This window comes from Phodopus roborovskii, unplaced genomic scaffold, assembly GCF_943737965.1.
Source record: "Phodopus roborovskii unplaced genomic scaffold, PHOROB, whole genome shotgun sequence".
NCBI lineage: Eukaryota > Metazoa > Chordata > Mammalia > Rodentia > Cricetidae > Phodopus > Phodopus roborovskii.
The window spans coordinates 631,169-649,030 of NW_026125941.1; the positions used below are offsets into that span (position 1 = coordinate 631,169).

At 40.3% G+C, this 17,862-nt stretch overlaps 2 protein-coding genes across 2 annotated transcripts; both read right to left on the reverse strand.

Moving 5' to 3' along the window:
• Positions 1 to 2,896: 2,896 nt before the first annotated feature.
• Positions 2,897 to 3,709, reverse strand: LOC127218094 (spindlin-2-like). The gene has a single exon (XM_051179092.1). It carries the CDS (start codon positions 3,707 to 3,709, stop codon positions 2,897 to 2,899), a length of 813 nt encoding a protein of 270 aa, XP_051035049.1.
• Positions 3,710 to 14,953: 11,244 nt separating this feature from the next.
• LOC127218095 (spindlin-2-like) lies at positions 14,954 to 15,769 on the reverse strand. Its single transcript, XM_051179093.1, has one exon. The coding sequence runs from the start codon at positions 15,767 to 15,769 to the stop codon at positions 14,954 to 14,956; it is 816 nt and encodes a 271-aa protein (XP_051035050.1).
• Positions 15,770 to 17,862: the final 2,093 nt, after the last annotated feature.

Sequence of the window (17,862 nt, forward strand, 5' to 3'; positions counted from 1 at the left end):
CTAATAACAGGGCATGTGCACATCAATTCCTGTTCCTCTCCTGACTTGGGTTTAGCTGACCACTGACCAGTAGGTTAGTTTTAAAGTAGGCCTTACTCACTGTGATGAAATAAACAGGGGTGAGTGGGAAACTTTAATGGCCATGAAAGTAGGGTGTAACCTGATGGGGGGGACTCACAAAAGTTCGTTTCTCTTCCTCTCACCACGCTCCCAACCCTCTCCCAGGTTTGCGAAAAGAAGTGGTTACTAGCTGGGAATCAGGGTGCCAAAACTTTGATGGTATCACAGATTTTCATGACATTTGCATTTTTGAGCTAAGGACATCTTGACTGAAGCATGAGGTGGAGAGTCATATGGCATGGGTCATGCTTAGGTGAGCTTGCATTGTCCATATTAAGTGTCTCGCTCACCTAGAGAGATGGCTTAGTCTCCTTTGGATTTGCCCCATGTTGCAAACAAGTCGATTGCAGTGTGGTCCTTCCACAATGCTTCCTTCAGACTAGAGGAAGAAAGAAAGTTGAGCACACTGTCTACCTGTTCCCCAGGCCTTGCAAAAGGCAAGAACAATCAGATACTTCATGGTGCCTGCCTGATCATTGGCATCAATTCAGTTCATTACAGCAAGCAGGGACTTATATAGGATTGACATATTGAGTGGGAATCTTAGGAGGGTTGGGATGACCTGAATATGAAGAGCCAATAATATTCCACAAAGGTAGCAATTATCAAGGCATCCTACATTCTTACATCAGACCTTGATGACTCACTCATTCGTAGACATCACAGGCCAAAGACAGGTTGGCAAACTTTACCCAGGCTCAAGAATTTACTAAGCTCTTGCCCAGGTCTCTTTGGCCCAACACTGCAGGGCAACTGGAGGCATGGCCTAGGGAAACCTTTCCAAGTTTAAAACAATTCAAACCATTGCTCACACCATGATGCTTTTATACTTGATGAGACATGAGTCCTATCCCAAGGTGTGTATGTTATTGGAACAGAGCTAAAGTCTGCTTTGATTCATAACACAACAGGAATAGAAATATCAAAGGAAACATCGGAGTTAGCAGCAATGGTCCCTGGAGTGCCTGCTGATGTTGGCTGAGCAAAACCATATTATGTAGGAAGGAAAACTACAGCAGCTGTTGGGTTTAACTTCTCCTATGCCAATCTTGAGGCCTTCAGCATACAAGGTCATTGCTTGCTAGGCAGGGTTCATCAACGATATTTTACACCTTCTTTCAATGTGTAGTAAATTATAGAGTTCACAAGTGTGGCCATAGTAAAAGCTCAGGTGAAGTAACCAGAAACACTCTTTACTTTTTAGGCAGTAGCTAGAGAAGTAGGTCAAACACACACAGTGCTGCACTCAGAGGGATGTCAGAAGAAGGAAAATGACAAGAGAGGGCAGAAGAGGGGGGACACATGACTAAAGATTTGTGAGGCAGTTTCTCTTCCAACAAACAACAGCCATTCAACATGGCAGTGTACAGCCTAAGAAACCAATTAGGCAAAGCCACAACTCCCATCCTATTCAATCACCTGGTGTTTGAACCACACTGTCAAAAAAAAAAAAAATAGAAAAAAGAAAAACAAAAAAGACAAAGAAAATGATGCACATAATACATCTCCTTCAGAGTTGGCATTGAGGTTAGGAAGGCAAGGGGAGCTAGTCTGATTATTAGGGACCCAGAAGGTATGAGTTGCTACAGGCATTGCAGGGAATCTAACTGGAATCATAGGCCTAAAGAAGAGCAGATGTTCTTTGCCAGGACACTGAATGGAGCCACCTGTGTCATCAGGCAGCTGTGAAAGAGCATGGAATGCCAGGTCCCCTGTATAGCATGGAGACATGAGGAACAATCATCACATGCCTCCTGCACCATGGAATGCAAGGACTTCTAGCAAGAGGAATGATGGTGTGAGTCAACTGCCATTCCTGGATTCACCAAGGATCCATTTTACCAAAGGAAGTGTTTAACCTGTGCCCAGAGGTAGCCTGAAGCTCGTACTAGTTTGCTTAGGATTCAGATTGGGTCAAAAACTCTGAAACCAGTTCTGACCTTTAGGCAATTCGGTTCCACTGTTCCAGTGTTCCCATGGAAAGAGCCATTCATGACTGTCGAACACTTGTCCATTGTTTGCAAGGTAACCACTGCCAACACAGATAGCCACCCAGAAGAATGTGGATTACCCAGAAAGCCATTCTTCCTGGAATTGTTCCTTCTACATCTACATCCTACAAGTGCCTATATCTCCTATACTTGATTCCTGCTGGCCAATGAATTCCCAGAGCTTCTCTCCTCAGGGTTCTCCCTGCAGAGCAGTCCTGGAGTACCTTTATTGAGAACCTCATTTAGGCTGCTCTGTGTAGTCTTCTACCGAGTAGTTTCTGGTTTTGTGAGGAACAGAAGTGACCAGAAGGCTTCACTCTCTTTTCCCTCCCTCCATCATCACTTCTAAATCCATATTACTTCCTTTACTCTGTCTGTCCCATTATTGTGGCCTCTCTCTCATTCTGGCTACTTTCCCCTGTCCCTAGGCAGTCACATCCTTATGCCACTCTTCCTCAGACCATCTCCAGTCCCTTCTGTTTCTCCACACAACCTGACCAGCTAAGTCCCACTCCATTTTTAGATGATTGTCTTTGACACAAACTCACTTCTCTTACAGTTTGAATTGACAGCTGTTCCATCCTTTACCGCTCCACCAACCAAAACATGCCCAGTATTTCCTCACTGCAAAGAGCTCACACAGCATGCCTTACACACAGAAATGTGTCTTTGTCAGCACAAGCAATTGTTAAGCTCAATGTGATGTGCCAATGCACTTTTAGGCCTCTGTATATCTAGAAATCATAACTTTATTTCAACATTTGTGACATGACTTTACCAATCAATCAGATCTTTTTCACCATATCATAGACATAGATATGGAAATCATCTTCAAATTTGATGAAATATACAGATGATTTTGATTCAACTTGGTGAATCACCTTCCCAATTCTAGGAGACCCATTTTCTTTTTTGTATTCTATATTTTGGCCTATTAGCCCATCTGCAATTCCCAGATCTACATCTTTTGGAGGAGCCTCATCCAAGCATGGAATGATATTCAGGTTGCCTTCTTTATAATCATCCAGAAGCTTGTACACATACAAGATTGGATCTTTTTCATAGATAATGTAGAAAAAGGATGTTAAGACAGGTGCTTGGCCCAGGACTATCCCCCTCCATGGAGTCTTAAGGCCACACTCACCCTCAAAGAGGTGTGCTACCTCTTTTCCAGTGATATCATGTGCAAGCATGGGATCAGGGACTTCAGATGTTTCCTCGTTTTCAGAAAGAACTTTAAGTGATATTATCCTCTTTTCGTTGTGAAGTTCTAATCCATACACACAGTCGATGTTGTCATATTTCACCAGATAGAGAGATGGTGTTACAGCAATCTGCACTAGGACAGTAGCCTTCCAATGTGTGATGATTCCATTATCTTCCTTCCAGAAGTGGGAAATTCTGCGGCCCACTATGTTATTTTCGGTGGGGTAGGAAGATCTTCTCTTAGGCATGGCCCGTGAAGTGTTTTTCTGCATTGGACCAGCATATTTGGTGGCTTTATGGCCTTTCTCTCCCCTTTTAACGCGGATCCTGGGCTGCCCTTTGGCCTCCTGGGTCCTGGAAACATGGTAGGGAGTGCTGGTTCCTGGGTCCATGACTATTGAGGGGAATAAAGGAAGAAAGTGTTAATTAAGTAGACAAAGGCTAACTTCTCCTAGTTGGATGCCTTAGCACCAGGCGCTGGTCCTTAAGTGCCTCTAAGATGCCCAAGTACAACCCTGCCTGGGCACCTGCTGCTGTGCTCTGTGCTTCTATCTTTCCTGGTACCCTGCTATGGACTGGAAAGTGGCAGAGGGGAATTGGATAATAGGAAGTATTAGGAACTCTGAGTTACCAGAGCTGGTCACTTTTAAGCTGCAATTCTGCCAGGGCATAATCCTCATTATTATACTGCAGTTCCTTTATGATCCATTTTCTATATTGGCCATACATCTGATAGATGTTAGTTACATTCCATAGACTAATATATATGAAGCGTGTTGGATCTTTGGCATTATGGTGACCCTGTGCCTTGACAAAAAATGGACAGCAGAATTACACCTACGGTAATTATAACATCCATTGCAATTTAAGATGATATAATATCTGAAATCAACTTTTCCATATCTATGGCAAATAATTTTACAATGCAGGACTTTAGGTATTATTTTACTTCATATATAGAAGGAATTTTAGCAGAAGAAAATTGTGACTTGACCAATATGTACATTCATTTTGTAATAGCAGTGGGTTTCATCATTAACATGATATTCTTAAAGAAATGGTTTGAGATTACAGCAAACAATAAGGAACTTGTACAAACAATAGGAGATTTAGTAACAAGGATTCAGAACATTGAAAATGATAGAATGCAAAACATAGAATGCTTAGAAGAAAAGGTTCAGAATATTGAAGATGGTATTGGAGAGCTGACATGTAGAATACAACATGTGGAACATAAAAATGACCAAGTAGAAAACAGAATTTGTTCCATGTCTGATGCCTCAATAACCTAAAGAGAAACAATTAAATGCATTAACATGCTAGCAAAAGCAGGTCATTCCTGGTTGAAGGAAGGTACTAATAAGTTTAAAAACTGGAGCATCACATAGAAAGACTAGATGATAGAATCACTTCCATATCTAAGGATAATGGCAAACTATCAGATAGAACATTGTTTCTGGAAGGCAGTTTACATGCCCTTCAGAAAATATCTAAGGATGAGAATATTAAAAACATGGAACCATTTGTAGTTGGAGAAAGTAAGACTGTTGCAATCAAGGCTCTAGAAAGTTATTTTATTTTTTCAACAAGTTCAGACACTCAAAGAAACAATGGTGAATAAATTTCACCTTTAGAAGACCATCATTCTGATACATCAGAAAAAGAATTACAGTTATCAGGGCATGAAAAAACTTAAAAGGTTATACACCATTTAGGGTCAGGGGAGCTTTCCCTCTATCTATTAATGAAAAACCAGCAAAGAAAAAACACCGAAAAGGTGTCATTGCATATCAGTGGGAACCAATACGTATGAAATGTTTAAAAGGTATAAAGGAATCAGCAGTGGGAACCAATGCGTATAAAAGATTTAAAAGTTATAAAGGAAGCAGTAGTCTCGTGTGCCATTCACCATATGTGAAGCAATTAGTAGAATCATGGGCAGTGAATAACAAGGTAATGCCTAAGGATTTGGATCAAGCAATATCAGCTGTCCATGAAAGCTCCTCTCAAATAGAATGCAGGGATTTATGGAGAGAGGAAGAAAAAGCTCCTGAACTTCAGGGCTTAAAGAAAGGTTATAAAGCTCCCCAAGATAAAATTCTTGGTGAGGGTCTTTATGCTCACTCAGAAACCCAAGCTGCCTATGATGAACATACCTTGTCTCTATGCAGTACAGCAGCTTTGAATGCTTGGGATAAGGTTCATGAATTAGGAGAGAGGATAGAATCCTATCCCAAGATAAGGCAAGGACCTAGAGAACGCTTTAGTGTGCTTCTAGAAAGATTATCTAGGGCAGTACAATTAGAGGTTGCAGACATAGATCCTATGCGAATACTTATAGAAACTTTAGCTTATGAGAATGCGAATCCTCAATGCAAACATGTGCTTTGTCCTTTAAAAATTCGATCAGCACCCTTTGATGAATGGGTCCTATATACTGTCATCATTGATTGTTTTGGCATTAAGACAGAAGCATTGGTATGAGAAGCCATATCTAAAGGTCTGAGAAGACATCAAAATAACAGAGGTCTTAACTAAGTTCACATAAGAGAAGCAATCTCCAAAGGTTTGAAGAGATATCAACATGATAGATGTTATAACTGTGGTAAGATAGGACATCTAAAAAAAATTGTAGGCAAAGCTTCCCTAGAAAATACACTCCTAGGAATGAATCGAACAGAAGGCCTCAGCTTCCTCGCTTATGTAGAAGGTGTGGCAAAGGCAGACACTGGACAAATGAGTGTTGATCAACCACAGACATGCAAGGAAACACTTTACCATCGGGAAGCTCCTTGGGGGGGCCTCTTGAATGCCCCCACATCACAGGTGGTCCAAACATTCCCAGTCACAGTGGAAGACAATCTCACACAGGACAATTAGAAAATTCTGTGCCTATTATATAAACTCATACCATTCTGGAGGACAAACTAGCGATGGGAGTTGGATAAAACATGACAGAAGATAATAAAAAACGTATATTTTGTCAATCTTCTATAAATAGTCAAATGCCTAGAGTGATAGTTAAGATGAATAACAGACTGTTTGATGGGATACTTGACACGTGAGCGGCCGTAACTATCATAACTAATAAATCTTGTCCTCGAAGATGGCCCCTGAATAAGGTAAATGTTCAATGTTTAGGAAACTCTGACTCAGGTAAAACAGAGCACAAGATGGATTTAATGTATAGGACCAGAAGGACAGAGAGGAAGGATGAGACTACATGTGGCTGATGTAGTGATTAATTTATGGGGTCATGACCTATTACAGCAATGGAATACACATATTAGCATTACTCCAGTATTAGATAGGAACCATAAATGAGCTCATGATTGTGGAAAAATATTATAAAGTATTATACAAGACAGACACCAAATATCCAGGCTGTACAAAAACATTATACAACTGCTGAACAAACAGAGGAATCAAAAGCCCTACCTTTAAAATGGCTAACAGAGGAAACTGTATGGGTAGGACAATGGCCTATGATCTCTGAAAAGTTAGAAGCTTTAGAAAGCCTGGTTCGGGAACAGCTAAATGCTGGACATATCGAGGAATCAACTAGCCCTTGGAATTCTCCTGTATTTGTTATCATAAAGAAATCTGGGAAATGGAGAACACTTACAGACCTGAGAACCATCAATAAATTTATCCAGCCAATGGGCTCCCTACAACCTGGAATGTTCTTGCCTTCTTTGATACCCAAGGAATGGCCTATTATAGTTATTGATTTAAAGGATTGCTTCTTCACTATACATTTACAAGAAAACGATAAAGAGAAATTTGCCTTCACGGTACCTAATTACAATAATTCTAAACAGGTGAAGAGATATCAATGGAAGGTTTTGCCATAGGGAATTCTAAATAGTCCCACCCTGTGCCAATATTTTGTACAAAATCCGCTAGAAATAATTCATAAACACTTTCCACAATCCATATTCTATCATTACATGGATGATATATTGTTAGATGACTCTAAAGGTGATATATTAGAAAAAAATGTTTGAGAAAGTAAAGGAAGTTTTACCTCGCTGGGGATTACAAATTGCACCTTAAAAACTACAAAATGGAGAATCTAATATTTAGGATATGAAATAGGTGTACAGAAAAGTAGACGACAAAAAGTACAGATCACTACCAGAATCTTAATGTTCTTCAAAAATTACTAGGAGATATTTCTCAACTGCAAACCATTGTTGGAGTAGAAGGGCATGATTTGACAAACTTGAAATGGCCCTAAATGGATACAAGGACTTGAATAGTCCATGAATACTATCAGCTGAAGCTGAAGAGGAATCAGAATGGGTAGAAAAGGGGATACTAAAAGCACATGTGGACCTTGTGGATCCAAACCTAGACATTATTCTGGTTATATTAGAATCTGGAGAATATCTTTCAGGGATGTTTATGCAGAGAGAAGATACCATATTAGAATAGATATTCCTACCACATAAACAAAATAGAAAACTAAAAACACATGTAGAAATCTCTGACTTGATTATAAAAGGTAAATTAAGACATCGTCAACTAACAGGAAGGGACCCTGCAGAAATTATAGCACCATTAACTAATGAGGAAATTTCCTCCTTATGGAAAGATAATGAATATTGACAGAGAGCATGCAGTAAATTTTTGGGAATGATTAGCAACAATTATCCCAAAAGTGAGAGAATCAAATTCATAAAGAATACGATTTGGATCCTTCCATGCATTGTAAGAAAAACACTTATTTCTGAAGTTCCTACATTCTACACTCATGCAAAAAATTAGGTAAGGCAGGATAAAAATCAGGAAAAATTAGGGAAGTGGTTGAAAGCTCTTCCAATTCTGTCCAAAAGGCAGAATTGTATGTCATTCTCACGGTACTTAAGGATTTTACAGAACCCCTCAATATAGTTACTGACTCTCAATATGCAGAGAGTCTTCTTACACATTGAGACTGCAGATTTTATTCCTGAAAATACAGAATTAACTTCATTGTTTATACAGTTACAAGATTCTCTCAGAAAGAGGACACATCAGATCGCATATGGGTCTGCCAGGTCCTCTAGCACAAGGCAATGATGAAATTGATCGTTTATTGACAGGAAGTGTGCTAGAAGCCTCAGAATTTCATAGGAAACACCACGTGAACTGCAAAGGTTTAAAAAAGGATTTTTCTATAACATGGCAACAATCCAAGGGAATAGTAAGGGAATCTCCCACTGGCTCGTTCTACAACCAAATACTTTTACCACCATGATATGGCAAATGGAAGTGTTTCATTTTGCAGAATGTGGAAAATTAAAATGTGTACATCACACTATAAATACATTTTCAGGGTTTCATTGAGCCACTGCTCTGATCTCTGAAAAGGCTGATTCTGTTATCACACACCTATTGGAGGTAATGGCCATTATGAGCATAGCTGCACAAATGAGAACTGACAATGCTCCAGCATGTGTCTCCAGCAAATTGAAACAGTTTTTTGAGTATTATAACACAAAGCACATAACTGGTATACCACACAATCCTACAGGACAGGAGGAACCAAGACACCCAAACACAGATTACATAATGCTTTATTAACATTAGACTTTTTAATGCTGATGAAAAAGGAAAAACAGGTACAGAAAGACACTGGACAATAGAAAACACTTCTGAACTAACTAAGCCAGTATACTTATAGGATGTATTGACCTCAGAATGGAAAGCAACATATGTGTTAGGTTGCGGTAGGGGTTTTGCATTTGTATTTACAGGAGAAGAAAAACTATGGATACCATCTAAGTTAATCATGATCCGAGTTGAACAAGAGAAACATCTTGATGAAGAGAAATGACAAGTCATCGAACAAATTAGGTCCCATGAGATGCACAGAGACCTCTCAAAGTTAGGTGAAGTGTTCTGTTCTTGTTCTTACAGGAAAACAAGAGAAAACCTATCTTTAAACAGTCAAAAGACACTGAACATGTAAGTACCTACAGAAGAGAAGACAGCTCTCCAGAAACAATCACTTCATGAAGAGGAATCTAATTTATGGTAAAAAAATACTTAATTCTAGTAAACTATTTCTATACAGAAATATATTTCTCTTCACTAACTAGTATTCCTGTAGTCCCAATACATGAAAACCAATGCTGGCTTTGGAGTTGGATTTGGCTTTCCTTCTCTAAATTCAAGCATGTTGTTAAAATTAAATTCACGGTTTCTGCCTTAAATCAAAAAGCCAATTGGTGTAAGGCAGAAGAAAACAAAATCTTGGAACTCATTTCTTATCTGCAATTTTCTCTCTGAAATCCTAATTTTCTCACATATATTTTAATGCTTATTTTTGCCTTTCCCTAATGCATAAGTTAAAACTTGAAAAAATTTCTTTAATATTGATGTTTAAGTTTTCCACAAGGAATAGTAACAATTCCTAACAGCAGTGCTTGAACTCTCCGGAAAGAAGATGTGGCACCATGTCATCATTTCCACTTGATTCAACCTGATGCATCTGGACTACAAACATCACCCTAAAACTGGTTTGAGACTGTATTGCTCGAGACTCATGACTACCTAGTAGTAATCGTGCACCTTCTTTTTACACACAGGCTAGAATTTCAAATAGAACTGCAGTCAAGTATTTTCTGCCACACAATGACTAGCTACATATATCACAGGCAGTTCTGTTGAGAAATTTGGTTGCTAAAAGTTTTCTTCCTACAGGATCTCATGGAGAAATCATCATTCAATTTCAGCAGGAAGTAACCTTAAGATAACTACACTCCCTTTCCCTACCCTTGGAATTTGGGGACAATAGTCATCTTCTTTGGGTTGGTTTTAGTTATTTAGGTTCAGGTATTGACGGTGATGGTTCTACTCGGTTTTATCTTTTAGACAGGAATAGGGTATGGTTGGGAAAGGTATGGTTTAGATGGGATATAGGTAGATTAGCCTATTTTCTTGTGAATTATTGAGTAAGAATGAGATAATAGTATTTTACAGCTTACATTGTTATATATTCTTATCTGTGGTAAGCTATGTAAAATTAAGTTTATATTTTTTATATCGTGTGAAATCCTTGCACTTATGATGTTTTAGTCACATTATTTTTACCATATTCTGCGTTTGTATAGTTTATTTATGTTCAAGACATTTCATATATTGATACAATTTATGCACATTTATTCTTGCCACATTCTATGTATATATACTTGTCTTGTATTCAAGACATTTTGTATATTGATACAATTTGGGATATTTATCATGCTGCCCTTTATAGTTCTAACTCTTGTCTTGACATTTCTACTCTACCTCTATTTTAGGAATTTATATGTATGTATATGTACATAGTTATATTGTTTAGGTATTGGTCGCTGCTTTACTCAGAGAAGTTTCATTCAGTTTTTAGCTAAGTTCTTGAGTTTACAAATTATAGTCACTCATGAGATTAGTGAGGTATAGATGCTTAATCTTCAATCACGTCATAGTCATGCAGAACATGACATTTAAATGTTTTAATATTAGTACTGTGTTGACATGAAACTCTGTTGATGCTGACAGCACTGGGCACTTTCATGAAAATATGTTGGACACTGCTGTTGCTCCTCTTGGAGTTCATTCTTGCCTCAACTAATCGACCCTTGGGCAAAGAACTGGTCCCACTATGACCACTGATTTGGACATACAGTACTATGTGTTTGCAGGAGAAAAATAGAGAAGACTGCTTGACCTTGCCAAGTCAGGGTGAGACAGCCTTTCTACTTACCTGTTGTTGTTTTGGTCTGTCAAATACTCTTGGTCTTATCCAAAACTGGGTGTACAAACGTTGCTGTGAGACCTAGGGTGACAGTCCAGGTAGCTTGTTGTTTCTGTCCTTGCTGCACCCTTTGGAAGTTGCCCATCTGCACTTCCTGTATACCTTAGTACCATAATTTCTCTTCTCAGGTCTTGATGAGGTTGAAGATTAAACTATCACAACTATTATTCTGTCTTCCAAGTTGGATATATTAGGTACTAGACTTAAGTTTTCCTGCTTAGGAAAACTCTGTTGCAAACTCCGTTATGCCTTCACCCTAGTACTAGATATGTAGGTCTTTTTGTTCTCGATTTTCCTTTTCTTAGAGCACACTTGTTCTTCACTGTTTTGCATATAGTTTTGTATCAGTCCTAAATCTTTTCTTTAGACTAAAAGGGAAATATTAGTGGGATATTCATTTTGTGTCTTCTGTAGCACTGACCATGCCCATTGTTGAATGGAGCCAGTTGTGGATCTAAACTGTGGAAGGAGGGCTGAGGAGGAGCCGGGGAATGCAATCTTGCTAGTGGGTATGGGAGTGGAGAACATCCAGTGGAGACTACTGGTGATAATCTATCTAGGTTGTAAGTTATTTCTCCCTTAATAAACATCTATTTGGCCTATTTGTTTATTCTGGTCCTTATTTAACCATAGTAGACCTTGGTATTGATACAGAGTTAACTCAGTGGATTGGATCAACAACACTGATCTGAAATATTTTAGTGGTAGGAAGACACAATCAGCAAGCACTTGAAGAGATAAAATTAATTATAGCATGTTTGAAGTGTTGGAAAACATGCAAGAGGAAATTCCTCTCTCATTGTAGACAGAGTTTGGAAAGAGTAATAAGTCTGACATGAAGCAGCACAGTGCAGTAAGAGTAGAACTGTATTTTGACATCGTGATGAAAGTGTGTTTCCATGTATAGTACAGTGATCCAGCCACAAATTCTATTAAATTATGTAGCACATGCTAACTATGGGGCTATATTTCTTCCTTGCCAGAAAATTTTATTAGTGTGGTGATTACGTACATAAATGACTCACTTTTGACGATATCAAAAGCATAGCTCCCCCCTATAATTTTCAGTCCCATATATATGAGACCCTATAACAAGTCCATTTCCAATATTCTCTGAGACAGCAAAGTAGAAGACACTTCACCTAGTGCTGTAATTTGCAACATTCCTAGTGTTGTGGCACCTTAGTAAATACTCTTACCCTTGTAGTGGGGACCTCCAACCATAAAATGATTTTCATTGCTACTTCATACCTGCAATTCTGCTACTGTTAGGAATCATAATGTATGCATCTGAAATGCAGGATATCTGATAAAAATCCCTAGGAATGGGTTATTCAACTTTCAAGGGTCATGACCCACAGGTTGAAAACCTCTTATCTGTTGGAGTACAACCCAGAACTTTGGATATGGTCTTAACTTCCATCTAATGAGAATCCTCAGTCCTCAAAATGCATTTGACTCTACAAATATTATCCCAGTGAAATTTAAGATTAAGGATTTGTTTTTTGTTTTTTCCCTTCTCTTCTTCTACTTTTCTTTTCTTTGTGTTGAATCAACCAAGAAGAGATAGGAAGGCTTCAGACAATGTTCCACAATCACTCTTCCCATGGATCAAGAAATACAGGCAAATGTTCTTAGTACATGTAGGATGCATTCTGACGTGGATATGTCTTTTAATGACTGTGGCATCTCTTATAATGTAAAAACACTTAATTAAGTGGTGGCTGACTGAGCAGATGTTCAGTCAATTATCACTATTGGAGATATGCAGGCAGACCTTGTGATGATGACATGGCAACAGGAGGTAGACTCAGGCAGTAGGAATGGGTTGTTCCTATTGGAGAGCTCAAACCAACACAGTGATGTACTTCCTCCAGTAAGGAAACACTCCCCATGAGCTTATGGGGACCCACTCCCTTTTGACTGTCACACTTGGGGTAGCAAAATAGGGTCATTAATCTTCTTATAGGCATTAGAACCTAGGGTTAGCTGGGTATTCACAAAGGGCATATTGCTCCAGAGAATTTATACAGAGTTGGCCCAGATCTTCATTACTCCATGGGTGTATTCCTAGCATAGAATGCTCTGCTGGTTAAGCAAGCATCTAAATACTGATAAAAGACTTATCTCCAGTGCACACAGAATTGTATTTGATACATAGTCTCACTGCGTGTGCCAAGAATCCTTAAAGACAAAGAGAAATCCACACCGTTGTGTAAATGCTATGTCTAAAAATACAGAAGGTGTACTGTGGCACAGGATTCTTGTGTGCAGCATGCATAATCATCTACTCACAACTTGTATCTGGTAGGTTTGTGATTGTGGTCCAGTTTTCAAGAGCTGAGAATATGTACCTGGAGATGGCAGAGTGTGCCTGCTATTATATAACACAAACCATGCTAAACTTCTGGTTTATATGTACAACCATTTACCCATTCAGTTAAGGGAAAATCGAAATTCCATTCTAAAAGTTGTAACCTGTAAGTCTTTAAAGGTTCTTTGATGCCCCAGTGATATTATTTTTAACAAATTTTTTAATTATCATATGTATAGTGTTTTTGCCTACATGGCAGAAAAGGGCATGCACACAACACATCTCCATCAGGGTTGGCTTTGAGATTAAGAAGGCAGGGGGAGCTAGTCTGGTTTGTAGGGACCCATAAGTTGTGAGTTGCTAAAGGCTTTGTAGGGAATCTCACTGGAATGATAGGCTTAAAGAAGGGCATATTCTATTTGCCAGGACAGTGAATGGAGCCATCTGTGGCTTCAGGCAACTTTGACAGAGCATGGACTGCCAAGTTCTCTCTATAGCATGAAGACATGAGGCACAATCATCAGATGCCCCCACTACCTTGGAATGCAAGGACTTCCAGCAAGACGAAGTACAGTGTGACTCGACTGACATTCCTGGATTCACCAAGGATCCATTTAATCAAAGGAAGTGTTTACCCTGATTGCAGAGCTAGCATGGAACTCTTACTAGTTTGCTTAGGGTTCATATTGTGCCAGGCTCTCTGAAACCAGGCCAGTCCGGTAGGCCATTCGGTTCCACTGTTCTACTAGTCCCATGGAAAGAGCTTTCAGGGAATCTCCAGTGCTTGTGCTTTCTTTGCCACCATGGACAGCCACCCAGAAGAATGTGGATTACCAAGAAAGGCATTCTTCCTGGAATTGTTCCTTCTACATATACACTCTTCAAGTGCCTATATTGCTTATAAGTGAGACCTCCTGGCCTCGCAAGTCCCTGATCCTCTCTCATCATAGTCCTCCCTGTGGAACAGACCTTGAGTAACCTTACTGTGTACCTCATGTAAGCTGCTCTGTGTATCTTCTATGGTGTAGGTTTGGTTTTGTGAGGGCCAGAATTGACCAGAAGGCTTCACTCTCTTTTACCTCCCTCCATCATCTGTTCCCAGTCCATATTTCTTCCTTCACTCTGTCCCTCCCCCTCATTGTGGCCTCTCTCTCATTCTGGCTACTTTCCCCCTGTACCTTGGCAGTCACCTCCTCAGGCCCCTCCTCCATAGACCATCTCCAGTCCCTTCTCTTCCTCCCCCCAACCTGACCAGATAAGTCTCATTCCATTTTTAGATGACGATCTTGGATATGTGCTCACTTCTCTCAAGGGCTGAATTGACAGCTGTTGCATCATTACCTGCTCCACCCAGCATAATACACCCAGTGTTTCCATACTGCAAAGTGCTCACAGAGCATGCCTTACACACAAATATGTGTCTTTGCCAGAACAACCAACCATTAAGCTCACTGAGAGCTGCCAACACACTCAAAGGCCTCTGCATATCTTGAAATCATAACTTTATTTCAACAGTTGTGACCTGGCTTTCCAAATCAATCAGATCCTTTTCACCATATCATAGACATAGATATGGAAATCATCCTCAAATTTGATAAAATATACAGATGGTTTTGATTCAACTTGGTGGATCACCTTCCCAATTCTAGAAGTCCCATCTTCGTTTTTGTATTCTATACGTTTGCCTATTAGACCACCTTCAATTCCCAGATCTACTTCTAGTGGAGGAGCCTCATCCAAGCCTGGAATGATACGGAGATTGCCTTCTTTATAATCATCCAGAAGCTGGTACATATACAGGATTGGATCTTTCTCATAGGTAATATAGAAAAAGGTTGTTAACACTGGTGCTAGACCCAGGACCATCCCCCTCCAGTGAGTCTTAAGTCCACATTCTTCCTCAAAGAGGTGTGCCACCTCTTTTCCAATGATGTCATCTGCAAGCATGGGATCAGGGCCTTCGGAAATTTCCACCCTTTCAGAAAGAACTTCAAGGAATATTATTCTCTTGTCGTTGTATAGTTCTAATCCATACACACAGTCGATGTTGTCATATTTTACTAGATAGAGAGATGGTGTTACAGCAACCTGCTTCAGGACTGTAGCCTTCCAATGAGTGACATCCCCATTATCTTCCTTCCAGAAGTGGGAAATTCTGCGGCCCACGAGGTTGTTTTGGGCAGGAGAGGAAGATCCACCCTTAGGCATCTCCTGTGAAGCATTTTTCACTATTGGACCAGCATCATTGGTGGCTTCATGGCCATTGTCTCCTTGTCCTTTAGCGGGGCTCTTGGGCTGCCCTTCGGCCTCCTGGGTCCTGGAATCCTGGGCACTGGTACTGGGTCCTGGGTCCATGGCTGAGGAGGGGGGAAAAGGAAGAGCCTGTTAGCTAAGGGGACAAGTGGCCAACTTCTCCTGGTTCGAAGCCTCAGCACCAGGCGCTGGTCCCTAACCACCCTCAAGAAGCCTGAGGACAGACCTGGCTGGGCATCTGCTCCTGAGTTGTGTGCTTCTAGCTTCCCTGGTGCCCTTGGGATGGGCTGGAGAGTGGCAGTGGGGCAGTGCATAACCAGCAGAATTAGGAACTGCGAGTCACCATAGTTGGCCACTTTTAAGCTGAGCTCCTAGAGCCTAGGGCTCCATCGTCATGGGAGCTAACCTGTTTGGAGGCAGAGAGAAGCACTGCAAAGTACCTCTCTTTCTCGACTTTGCCTTTAACCTCAGTGCCTTAAGTGTTTCCACCTGGGGCTCAGGGTCCTGGCTGAAGACCCAGTTCTCCTCCAATTATTCACCCCGCTCTCCCCCTCCTCCATGCTCCAGTGCTCATTTCTGAATCTGTGCCTGGCTCCTAATGTAGCCCTGGGCCTCCTCCCCATGCGTGCCATGTGCCCACTGCAATTCTGTTTCTCCCTCAGGCCAGCTCCCTCCCACACTGCTCTTGCCTGGCGCTCACTTAGGAACTAGTTTCTTTGGGTGTCCTGTCCAGGGCTCTGCAGCAGGGACTGGCCAATTTGCTTCTGCCTCCATCAAAAGTGAGCTGAGAAGGCACTCAGTCTAGGCAGTGCTCACTAGAACTCAAAGAGAGGAGCCAACTGCCTGCCTGCATGCTAGTCTGTGGCCATGGATGTCTGAAAGTATGATTGGACAAAAGCTGGTAGCTGAGAGCTGCTGGTGTCCTGCTGCTGGTGGGTTAGTGCGTTCTTTTGCGTTCTTCTCGCTGAGGAAGCTTCACTGCAACCACGGATTCCATCAAGTGTGCTACTCTCTCATTCTCATTATAAATGTTTGAGTCTCATTTTCTAATCAATGGATTCCTCCCTTTTATGCTTAATTTTACAAGTTGTTTTCGTTTTTTGCTGGTGGTGGTATAGGTGTGTGGTTTGGTGTTGTTTGTTTGTTAGTTTTTTTCGTACTGTTTCTTTTTCATCTGGTGACCCTGATGTTTTTATTTTATTTCCAATGTTCATCACCCTGAGTCCTGTTATGCCCTTTTAAGTCTTGTCTTTCTCATATTCTCGCTTCAGGTATATTTTTTTAAAATTCTTTAATTTCTTTGTCATGTAATAAGTTACAATGCATAGTGCATTTCCTCCTAAATAGACAGGACCACTGACTTGCCACAAAATTACTGTAAGGTTACCTCAAAGTGAACTAGAGTAGCATTTCTGGTGGTTACGTAAGAGAAGCATTCCTCACAAACTACTGTAGGTGGTTTGTCAGCCAAAAGGAGTCATTTCCTTTGTCTCTGCCTAAAGGATCAAATGGCTTGCTATTGACATATACCTCTGAATACATGTCAAAGTCCTTGCTGCCTGTCAGGCTAAGTCCCTTTCCTTTTCACACAAATGTATTAAACAACTTAAACCCAGGCCTGGATCCTAGCCCTTCTCACTTGCTCTTCTGCCTTAAAGACCCAGGCTGCTCCAGATAATGGTATTTCCTACCCTCAGCTATGTATTTTCCATATAACCCGCATATTTTTTTTCCATTCTCTGATTTAGGCCTTGGCCATGTCCAGTGTATTTCATTCTCTCACTACTCCGGATTCTTCCAGATGACTCTGGATATACATTTTCTCTTACCTAAAATAAAAACCTGCCATCCCTACCCTGGAGCAGCCACCTCAGTGATCTCTTTACTGTGCCCATTGCTTACACAGTCAATTTCACATAAAAACACAAAATTCACCACGTTTAGTAATAAATGCACTTCTGTCATAGGTCATTTTGTGTATACAGTATGCACATTTATAAATTTACATTAATTACTATATACCAATAATAAGTTTTGCTTCCGAAGATGTGGATATCCAGGGTCACATAATTCCAACTTGCAGCTCAATTCATTTACATTAGGCACAGGCATAATGCTTTGAATAATATACTGACAAATTCATTTGTTGACAATTCTCAAAATGCCTTTCTTTCTTACTTTTTTTTTTTTTTTAT

Bases quoted from the DNA above. Each gene is read 5' to 3' on its own strand.
- LOC127218094 (XM_051179092.1), bottom strand. From the start codon at position 3,709: ATGGACCCAGGAACCAGCACTCCCTACCATGTTTCCAGGACCCAGGAG.
- LOC127218095 (XM_051179093.1), bottom strand. From the start codon at position 15,769: ATGGACCCAGGACCCAGTACCAGTGCCCAGGATTCCAGGACCCAGGAG.